The sequence below is a fragment of the Phaseolus vulgaris genome, chromosome 3 (assembly GCF_051622355.1).
Source record: "Phaseolus vulgaris cultivar YP4 chromosome 3, ASM5162235v1, whole genome shotgun sequence".
NCBI classification, from domain to species: Eukaryota; Viridiplantae; Streptophyta; class Magnoliopsida; order Fabales; family Fabaceae; genus Phaseolus; species Phaseolus vulgaris.
The window spans coordinates 41,301,636-41,313,282 of record NC_143500.1 but is presented as its reverse complement, the minus strand read 5'-3'; the positions used below and the strand labels follow the sequence as shown (position 1 = coordinate 41,313,282).

Genomic DNA, 11,647 nt, shown 5'->3' with positions numbered 1-11,647 from the left:
ATTAATTATTGGTGAGATTATAGACTCTTTCCCTTAAAAAAAATTAGAATAAAACATTAAGTGGATGACAATAACTTTTGTCCAGCTACATTATATAATATTAATAGCTTTCCTTGACAATTTGATTATTACCCATCGCATTTAACTTTAGTTTTATTAATCAAACTATTTATTTATGACTTAATTTAAATAAAAATCCTCATTCATGAAAAAAAATAATATTAAAGTTATAGTATCTAAAATAATGTTTAGAGAATACGGTCTAAAGAAAACTACATTTTCAATTTTCTTTTACCATGTCAATCGAATAAATTCATTCTGTCGTACTAATTAAGTCTCTTATTAAACTAATAAAATTCTATATAGAAAAATTATAAATTATTTATTTAAAATTTACATATATTCTCATATTAAAATATGTGAACAATTTATTTTATTATAATTGATTCACATAAGCTAAATAATAATAAAAGTTAAGAAAAAATGTAATTACATTTAAATTTTCATACATAATATACTAATAATATAAAAGTTCACATTAAATTAGGTAAAGTTGAAGAAATATGCGAGTCACATATTATATCTCATGAATAAACCAATTAACATAAATTAATTCGAAACAAATTTTATAAAACGGGTTTGAATTAACAAGTCACCCAAAATGTAATAAACTATTTATTATATTATATATTTTCCCGCTAAGTGAGTTGGCGCCCAAAATCCTCTCTTATATATAGGGAAAATGATTATTTGACACCTCCAAACCGTTTGCTCCAATTTACACCTGTGTGACGTGGAGAAATGGATGATGTGGCATGGGCAGTTTTGGTATTTTTGTTAAAAGCAACGTGGCATGTGATCTGAAAAGGGGGAAGAGTGTATTAGGGTTTGAAATTCAAATTTCCAGCAAGCATAGGAACGTGTAGAGATAGACGAACGGTGACTTCGGTGACTGCGGAGAAGAAGTTGTGTACGGTGACGGCGGAGAGGGCAAAGGTGCTAACTAACGGTTACGGCGGAGTAGTGCTAACTTAGGGTGGTTTATTGCGAAGTGACGAAGGAGTAGTGCGAAGTGACGGTGGTGTGCGAAACGCTGCGAGGAAGGAGGAGAAGGTGGTTTGCGAAACGGTACGAGGAAGGAGGAGAATGTAAGTTTGTTTATTTTGGTGTAGTGATTGACCAAATTTGACTGCTATAGTGGATGTATTTGAGATTGTGCATGCATAGGTAATCCTGGGAACTGAATCTGTATGGGGTGTGTGACTGTGAAGGATTTTGGATTGATGTTCTATTTCGTTGGCTGACGTTCGAAATTGATTTTCTGAGAAGCAACAAATGTATCTTAGAAATTAACGTGGGTTCATTGCCTAAGTCCTAAAGGGCAGTTATAGGTTTTTGGTCTCCTAATCCTTCATATGAAATTTCATGAAAATAAACGAAGTCAGTATAACACATTTGGTAAGTTGGAAAATCATGTGTTCATAAAAGTACTTGTAATTCCAAAAGCCTCCTCTAAGGTTATTCTTTTTTGGACATTTTGTTAACAACAAATAGGTACCATCATTTGGTGTACATATTATATTTAGTTTTTTACCCTTGAGTATGTATTTGTTGTCTAGAATACTGCAAATATTTTGTTTCAGCCGACAAGAGGAATTGTCGCACACACCTAGAAACGAAGTCAGTATAACACATTTGGTAAGTTGAAAAATCATGTGTTCATAAAAATACTTGTAATTCCAAAAGCCTCCTCTAAGGTTATTCTTTTTTAGACATTTTGTTAACAGCAAATAGGTACCATCATTTGGTGTACATATTATATTTAGTTTTTTACCCTTGAGTATGTATTTGTTGTCTAGAATACTGCAAATATTTTATGTTTCCGCCGACAAGAGGAATTGTCGCACACACCTAGAAACGAAGTCAGTATAACACATTTGGTAAGTTGAAAAATCATGTGTTCATAAAAGTACTTGTAATTCCAAAAGCCTCCTCTAAGGTTATTCTTTTTTGGACATTTTGTTAACAGCAAATAGGTACCATCATTTGGTGTACATATTATATTTAGTTTTTTACCCTTGACTATGTATTTGTTGTCTAGAATACTGCAAATATTTTATGTTTCAGTCGACAAGAGGAATTGTCGCACACACCTAGAAACGAAGTCAGTATATTAAATTTGTATCTCATTTGTACCGTTATAGTGTAAGTGGGGACCCATGTGTTAATAAGTGGGGACCCATGAATTACTTTCTCCTTGGTCATTGTCTTAAATTTTGTTTTTGCATTCCTGTCAGTGGAACTGATTGTTGTATGTAGTTTAGACATATTTGGATGGTATCAATGTTAATTAGGTGGGTTTTAGCATGATTTGGTGGTCATTGGAACCGTTATACTGTAAGTGGGGACCCATGTGTTAATAAGTGGGGACCCATGAATTACATTTTGCTTGGTCATTGTCTTAAATTTTGTTTTTGCATTCCTGTAAGTGGAAGTGATTGTTGTATGTAGTTTAGACATAGTTGGATGGTATGAATGTTAATTGGGTGGGTTTTAGCATGATTTGGTGGTCATTGGAACCGTTATAGTGTAAGTGGGGACCCATGTGTTAATAAGTGGGGACCCATGAATTACTTTCTCCTTGGTCATTGTCTTAAATTTTGTTTTTGCATTCCTGTAAGTGGAACTGATTGTTGTATGTAGTTTAGACATATTTGGATGGTATCAATGTTAATTAGGTGGGTTTTAGCATGATTTGATGGTCATTGGAACCGTTATACTGTAAGTGGGGACCCATGTGTTAATAAGTGGGGACCCATGAATTACTTTCTCCTTGGTCATTGTCTTAAATTTTGTTTTTGCATTCCTGTAAGTGGAACTGATTGTTGTATGTAGTTTAGACATATTTGGATGGTATCAATGTTAATTAGGTGGGTTTTAGCATGATTTGGTGGTCATTGGAACCGTTATACTGTAAGTGGGGACCCATGTGTTAATAAGTGGGGACCCATGAATTACATTTTGCTTGGTCATTGTCTTAAATTTTGTTTTTGCATTCCTGTAAGTGGAAGTGATTGTTGTATGTAGTTTAGACATAGTTGGATGGTATGAATGTTAATTGGGTGGGTTTTAGCATGATTTGGTGGTCATTTGTACCGTTATAGTGTAAGTGGGGACCCATGTGTTAATAAGTGGGGACCCATGAATTACTTTCTCCTTGGTCATTGTCTTAAATTTTGTTTTTGCATTCCTGTAAGTGGAACTGATTGTTGTATGTAGTTTAGACATATTTGGATGGTATCAATGTTAATTAGGTGGGTTTTAGCATGATTTGGTGGTCATTGGAACCGTTATACTGTAAGTGGGGACCCATGTGTTAATAAGTGGGGACCCATGAATTACATTTTGCTTGGTCATTGTCTTAAATTTTGTTTTTGCATTCCTGTAAGTGGAAGTGATTGTTGTATGTAGTTTAGACATAGTTGGATGGTATGAATGTTAATTGGGTGGGTTTTAGCATGATTTGGTGGTCATTGGAACCGTTATAGTGTAAGTGGGGACCCATGTGTTAATAAGTGGGGACCCATGAATTACTTTCTCCTTGGTCATTGTCTTAAATTTTGTTTTTGCATTCCTGTAAGTGGAACTGATTGTTGTATGTAGTTTAGACATATTTGGATGGTATCAATGTTAATTAGGTGGGTTTTAGCATGATTTGGTGGTCATTGGAACCGTTATACTGTAAGTGGGGACCCATGTGTTAATAAGTGGGGACCCATGAATTACTTTCTCCTTGGTCATTGTCTTAAATTTTGTTTTTGCATTCCTGTAAGTGGAACTGATTGTTGTATGTAGTTTAGACATATTTGGATGGTATCAATGTTAATTAGGTGGGTTTTAGCATGATTTGGTGGTCATTGGAACCGTTATACTGTAAGTGGGGACCCATGTGTTAATAAGTGGGGACCCATGAATTACATTTTGCTTGGTCATTGTCTTAAATTTTGTTTTTGCATTCCTGTAAGTGGAAGTGATTGTTGTATGTAGTTTAGACATAGTTGGATGGTATGAATGTTAATTGGGTGGGTTTTAGCATGATTTGGTGGTCATTTGTACCGTTATAGTGTAAGTGGGGACCCATGTGTTAATAAGTGGGGACCCATGAATTACTTTCTCCTTGGTCATTGTCTTAAATTTTGTTTTTGCATTCCTGTAAGTGGAACTGATTGTTGTATGTAGTTTAGACATATTTGGATGGTATCAATGTTAATTAGGTGGGTTTTAGCATGATTTGGTGGTCATTGGAACCGTTATACTGTAAGTGGGGACCCATGTGTTAATAAGTGGGGACCATGAATTACATTTTGCTTGGTCATTGTCTTAAATTTTGTTTTTGCATTCCTGTAAGTGGAAGTGATTGTTGTATGTAGTTTAGACATAGTTGGATGGTATCAATGTTAATTGGGTGGGTTTTAGCATGATTTGGTGGTCATTGGAACCGTTATAGTGTAAGTGGGGACCCATGTGTTAATAAGTGGGGACCCCTGAAGTACTTTATGCTTGGGCATTGTCTTAAATTTTGTTTTTGCATTCTTGTAAGTGGAACTGAATGTCATGTGTAAGTGACACATAGTTGGACTGTATTAATGTTAATTGAGTGGGTTTTAACTTGATGTGGTGGTCATTTGTTTTTTGAAGTTTTAGAGAATGGAAACTTCACGGTCCAAGAATTTTGTCCGTCATGCAAAAGCTGATATGAAGGTACTAATTTTACATTTTGTTCATAATAGTTGAATATTTTGTGAATTGACATGGTTCAATAAATAAAGTTGTTGTTATTGGTTTATGTTCTGATGTTGCAGGTACGAGTTAGGCACAATGTGCTGACTCAATATATTGTTGATGTCAACCGTAAACTTAGTAGGTTTCAACAAGAAAGGATTAAACAAACTCCATTTAAGTGGATGCTTGAAATGGACAAAGTGTTGGATATATCTAACAGCCTCATGAGAGAACTATTAAGTAGATGGGCAGCCGATAAGGAAGCATTTAGGATTAGAAAAAGTATAGTTCCATTTTCAACTCTTGATGTGTGTTTTGCATTAGGATTGCCGGTTGTGGGGGAAGAGGTGAAAATGGAGAATGATGGGGGAGGTGTTGTGAATACATTGTTTGAAGAAGGGGAGGAAATGAATTTGTCAACAATTTTGAAAAAGTTGGAGGATAAAAATTTGAACAAAAATGTTGATGATTTTGTTAGGTTATACATATTGCTAGGGTTATATGTATTTTATGTTCCTAGAACTTCTAGAACCTTTACTTCTTTTGCTTTTAAGTGTTTAGACAATTTAGATGCATTACAATTATATAATTGGGGGGGTGCAATGTATAATGTCTTAGTTACAAGTTTGACGAGGGCATCCCAAGTTTACTACGAAGACAAGAATGTTAGTGAAATATATTTGGCAGGTTGTGTCGCTGTTTTGCAGGTTAGTTAAAATTTGTAAAATTATGTTGTCTTAAATTATTAGTGATTTTGTTTAATTGTTAATTAGTTACGTATTATATTTTTGGAAATAGGTGTGGGCGGTCCACCATGTGGGTGTTGGCGACCGTGCCTAGTGTATTGGTTTTCCACGATTTTTGCATTGGCCGAGTGTTAATAATCGTGGAAGAAGGTTACATGAAGTTTTTTTATCTGCTGAGGTATATTTGCGAATTGTTTAGTTTTTTGTGCATGTTATTGGGGAAAATTAAAATTTACTCAAAAGTAATTATTTTTTCAGATTGTATGCGATTGGCCAGTAAGTGCTGAAGAGGAAGGAATCCAAATTTTGAAAGAAGCCTTAGCAGATTCTGATGATGGTGTTGGGGAAAATAGTGGTGGTAAAAGTGAGTGGGACGACTTAGTTTACCAGCACAAACTTTGTGAGAAGAAAGTTGCAGATAACGAATTAAAAATTGATCATTTGGACAAGCAAATTAAAGAGGTCCGACAAATGCTTGTTAAAGAAAAGGAGTGGTCAGTTGGATTTGTGCGTGGAGCCAATCCAACCTCTCATGGAGCAAGCTGTGCTGGTCCAAGCTCATGCAGTTTGGATATTTCCAAAATTTATAAAACATTTTTTGCATTCAAGTTTGACATGAAACGGTAAGTACATATAATTGTAGGCATTACTTCATTTGTTGTTATTGCTTGATTATTGAGTTGGTGTTAAATGTTGATGTAGTGTCATTGTGGATATACAAAACAACATGTTGACGAGGCTAGATTTGCAATCATTAAGGCCGCGATCAAGAGTTGACAATATGGTAAAAATGTACACATTGTATTAGTTGTTCTATTTACTTGTAATATTTACTTGTAATATTTACTTAGTTATATTTAATGTGTTTGTAGGTTATGCTATTTGTAACCGGCTTCTTAAATATGAATCAAATTGTTCATTTTGGAGTGTTGAATCGGTTTTCATTCAATCCGTTTTTTGCGGTTAGTGTCGATTTAAATTCATTTTGATTTCTTATAAGTTTTTGTTATTACTAATAATAGAAATTGTTGTTGCAGACTCGTGTAATTGAGGAGATGATCAACAAAAGGGTACAAAATTCATGGTCCAGTTTGGATTACATGTCATTTTATGAGAATGCTTTATTCCCATATTAGGGAATATCTTATTGTGATTATGTAAGTTAATATTATTCATGTTTTCTGTGAAATTTGTTGGTGTTTGTTAGAATGGTGATGTTGAGTGTGACTTTAAACTTTGCAACGTTTTGTAGGTGTTTGTCCCAACCGTGTTCCAGGAACACTGGTGGCTGTACGCACTCAATTGTCGAACCAGGCAATTGCTTGTATTGGACTCCATTGGTCATGGAATTCAAGATCGATTCAAGATTGATAAAGCAATGGTAAATACCTGCATGTTGTTGAATACTTATGAATATATTTGGTTTGGATTTCTTCATCATTGTTGTTAAATTGCATGTGGTAGGTTGATCGTCTACAACACCTTTTTGAAATTCTTGACGAATTTTCTGGAAAGAGTGGTCGTCAAATTTTATTGGTAAAAGAAAATGTTCCCCTACAACCGAATTGGTTAGTATTGACAGTAATATTCATATTTATTTTGATTTGATATTTTCTCTAATTTGGTTTGGAGTTAATATTTTGAATTCTTCTTTAGGGTTAAATTTATTTTGGTTGTATGCAGTTATGACTGTGGTATTTTAGTTGTGAAATATATGTTGTTGTGGGATGGTTCACAACACTTGGAAGGGTATACCTTTCCAAATTACACCACGGTAAGAGTTATTTTGATAACTTAACACATTTTATTTATTTATAGTTTGGTGATTGCAAACTGATTCCATGATATATTATTTAGAAGGAGCTCCTACGCTTTCGTCAAGAGATGCTAACTTCGTGGGTGCTGCATATTGACAGATTTGGAAGTAGATTGCCCTTGATTTTTATTGGACACTTTCAATTGTAACAAAAAAAAATGTTACTTATTATGAGTTTATGTGAACAATGTAGATACTTTTATTTAATGAATGGAAGCATTCTCAATTTCATTTAAGTTATTTAATTTAAGAATTTTTTTATATCATATTTTGGGCAGAAAGTTGTCACTGGAGCACATGAATGTGAAGGTCTTTGTTAATAAATTAATTGGAACCCTTATAGTGTAAGAGGGACCCTTGTGTTAATAAGTGGGGACCCAAGAAAAACTTTGTGCATGGTCATTGTTTTCAAATATTTTTTTGGATTCCTTTAAATGGAATTGAATGTTGTGTGTAAGTGAGACATACTTGCAGTGTATGGATGTTAATTGGGTGGGTTTTACCATGATGTGGTGGTCATACAAACCCTTATACTGTAAGTGGGGACCCATGTGTTAATAAGTGGGGACCCATGAATTACTTTCTGCATCGTCATTATTTTGAAATATTTTTTTGGATTCCTGTAAATGGAATTGAATCTTGTGTGCAAGTGAGACATACTTCCAGTGTATGGATGTTAATTGGGTGGGTTTTACCCTGATGTGGTGGTCATAGAAACCCTTGTACTGTAAGTGGGGACCCATGTGTTAATAAGTGGGGACCCAAGCATAACTTTGTGCATGGTCATTGTTTTCATAAATTTTTTTGGATTCCTGTAAATGGAATTGAATGTTGTGTGCAAGTGAGACATACTTGCAGTGTACGGATGTTAATTGGGTGGGTTTTACCCTGATGTGGTGGTCATTGGAACCCTTGTACTGTAAGTGGGGACCCAACAATAACTTTGTGCATGGTCATTGATTTCAAAATAAATTTTGGATTCCTGTAAATGGAATTGAATGTTGTGTGCAAGTGAGACATACTTCCAGTGTATGGATGTTAATTGGGTGGGTTTTACCCTGATGTGGTGGTCATAGAAACCCTTGTACTGTAAGTGGGGACCCATGTGTTAATAAGTGGGGACCCATGAATTACTTTCTGCATGGTTATGGTTTTCATGTTGCTTTATCTCACTGCAACTGCATGCATGCAGAGGAGGGGATTACAATAATTTTATGACCAACCTAATTGTCATTCAATTCAACGAAATTCAATGCAACAAATTTAAAATGATTGTATTTTGAAGACATCATGGTTATCATTTTGTTCAATACACAAGGTACAACCAAATGGTGCAAGAATGATTTTTATATAACCATCTGTTGAAACAAAGAAGACATGAAATTGATTTGTAACTTAACATTGCAGTACAACAAGTATTATCAATACATATAGGAATTTATCCCATGTACGATGTTCAAATAGTGAGGAGTTGTGATGCACCAAAAATGATAAAGGTTCTCTTCTATGTCATATAAAACACTTCCTTGTGTGCAAAAAGTTTTGTGGATCCTTCATTACAACCTGCAACCAAATAATGAATTTAACTTACATGAACAAATTGATATGTATAGAACATTTGTTGGGTTTAAGGTCACAAACCTAAACAACTCTGAAGCATTTGATTCTTGAGATATTGGTAAATTACTTTGGACTGAGTTCAACAATGAAAGAAAGCCAACAGACCCCGTACTTGACACCTACACTTTATTTCGTAGTAATTAAACAAAACAGGAAGTTCCAAACGTGAAAAATAGTGAAGAAGTACAACAACAAATACAATAGACACGTACCCTTGCAATTGCATTAGTCATCCCATTGAATGTATTCATGTTTCCTTCAGTTTAATCAGGCAGATTTGCTTGAACACCTCCCACATAACTTCCTTCCTCAATTCCCTAAGGCATTTAGTTTTGAATTAGATATAATATTTACATTTGACATATCAAAGTAAACAAAAAAATGAAAAGAAATTGTTATACTAACCGTAGTTGACTGACTAGGAAGTTGACATCTAGTACATGTATTTTTTCTTCTCGGAGCCTTTTCACACCTGGATTTTTGTCGTGTTGATCGCGGCCGACCCTTTCTTTTCACAAGTATAGGGCTACGGATATCACCGTTCATGTTGATTGTTGTGGTAGGAGTACTTGGTGTTGGTTGTTCAGGAGCTCCACAAATGTTATGCTTTGTCCTATGTTGATCATGTCTTTGTTGACCATATTCCAACACAAATTTGTCAAGTTGTTTATGCAAGATTTCTGTTGTATTAATTTCCTCGCTGGCATGTTCAGCTATGTCATAAAACTTCTTGCACAATCCATCATACCTTTGAACTTGTGGATCCTTGTCTTTTGTGGCAAAGGATGATCTTATGTACGTGTGCTTTCGCCTTAGATTTTTACTCCACCTTTCCAATACATACTTTTTTGGGACTTTTGTCACTTTTTCTTGAGCAAGGACAACAAGGCAGTGCCGACACAAAATTCCCCTAAATTCAAATAACAAGCAAGTGCAACATACATCTAGTTGTTCACGGTCAAAAAGAACTACTACATTGCGGTGTTCAAGTTTACCATTTTGGAAAGACTCCTCTACAACAGTGAAACGACATGCATGACCCTCAATATAGGCATTAGTAACAGCACAATTCATTTTTCCTCTAAACTCCCCTTGCACCTCATTCAATTTTGCATGTGTGTATTCCGATTGGAACTGTCTTTCAATGCCTGATTGAGATGTGCAGGGAATTATGGTGTTAAGAGAAGCAAAATCCGCTTCACACTCTAATTCGACCTTATGTTGCAGAGCGTTCTCATACTGTTGCACAAATTGTTGGAGACTTGTGCTTGAATTAATGTACCCGTCAAAAAAAGCATTCATGCTTTCACTCCTTTGCGTTGTTGACATTCCGGCCCAAAAAAATGATTTTAGATAACAAGGAACCCAACGATGTCGTTCTTCAAATAATGTACTAAGCCAATCGTTTGTACTTAAGTTAAATGCATTTATCAAATTTGCCCACGAAGACAAGAAATCATCAACACTTGTGGACTCATACACTACTGTCTTCATTCCACGTTTCATTTCCTTGTACTGACTATATCCTTGAAGTTTTTCTGGTATTTTTTTCATAATGTGCCAAAGACACCACCTATGACGTGCATTTGGGAACACAACTTCAACTGCAATTTTCATTGCCCTGCATTGATCGGTCACAATGCTTACGGGGGGTCTGTTTGACATGCAACGCAACCAACTTTGAAAAAGCCACACAAAAGCATCAGTGTCCTCAGAAGATAGGAGTCCACATCCCAACAATATTGATTGACCGTGATGATTTACACCAACAAAAGGTGCAAACGGCATATCATACTTATTTGTTAGGTATGTGGTATCGAATCATAAAATGTCTCCAAAACTATCCCATGCTGCCATGCTTCTAGCATCAGCCCAAAATACATGTCGTATGCAGTTATCATCGCCCAAATGAATGTCAAAATAAAATTGTGGATTCAATTCCCTCATGCGACAAAAATGATTTAAGAGAGCTTTTCCATCACCTTCCTTCCCCAATGCTCTCCTACTTTGGGCAACATAATTACGCACATCTCGTTCAACAAAGTTGAGATTCTCGTAACCACCAGCAGCAGACACAAAAGACCTAAAAGTCTTATTTATACGAACCCCAGCATTGTCATTAATATCCAACACTCTTTTTGTTTGCAAAGATATTTTCCTATTACCGTGAAACAATCTAGAATTCGTCGGGCTCAATTGATGTGAGTGTTCCTCGTGTACCGACATAATATACCAATTGAAACAAATTGATTTTATTTGCGTGGTTCAGATAGAGAATAAATGAGATACCGATTTTCTTGTTCTCCTCTTGTGTTACATCACCCATTTTATTGCTACTTTTATTGATTTGCAACTGCTCAGGATAATATTATTTCTTCAGCTTCATCTTATTAATTGCAACTGCTCATGATAATCACCTAACAGTAAGGATTGGATTTTTTTTTGTCGGGTGTTGCATAGCATTGAGCCTGGTATGACTTTCTCTTTCGCTTTTCATTCTTGAATTTATGAATTCATCTTCTCTAGTTTCTATAGCTTCTATTAAGAGCGCCTGGTAGGACTTTCTCTATTGGCTTTTCTTTCTTGAATTTATGAATTCATCTTGTCTAGTTTCTATAACTTCTATTAAGAGTGTAAATGATTTTCTTTAATTCTTGGGCTTTACAGCTAACACAACCAATGA

General features: G+C 35.1%; 1 protein-coding gene and 1 pseudogene across 1 annotated transcript; one reads left to right on the top strand and one right to left on the bottom strand.

Annotated features, from left to right (window-relative positions):
• The first annotated feature begins 4,707 nt into the window (after window positions 1-4,707).
• LOC137805628 (uncharacterized) lies at window positions 4,708-7,456 on the top strand. The gene is made up of 11 exons (XM_068605568.2): window positions 4,708-4,761; window positions 4,863-5,489; window positions 5,787-6,151; window positions 6,231-6,312; window positions 6,401-6,490; window positions 6,566-6,598; window positions 6,665-6,685; window positions 6,781-6,909; window positions 6,993-7,096; window positions 7,212-7,302; window positions 7,445-7,456. Exons 1-11 carry the CDS (start codon window positions 4,708-4,710, stop codon window positions 7,454-7,456), a joined length of 1,608 nt encoding a protein of 535 aa, XP_068461669.2.
• A 1,771-nt stretch (window positions 7,457-9,227) lies between these two features.
• LOC137805627 (protein FAR1-RELATED SEQUENCE 5-like) lies at window positions 9,228-11,193 on the bottom strand (annotated as a pseudogene).
• Between the last annotated feature and the right edge of the window lie 454 nt (window positions 11,194-11,647).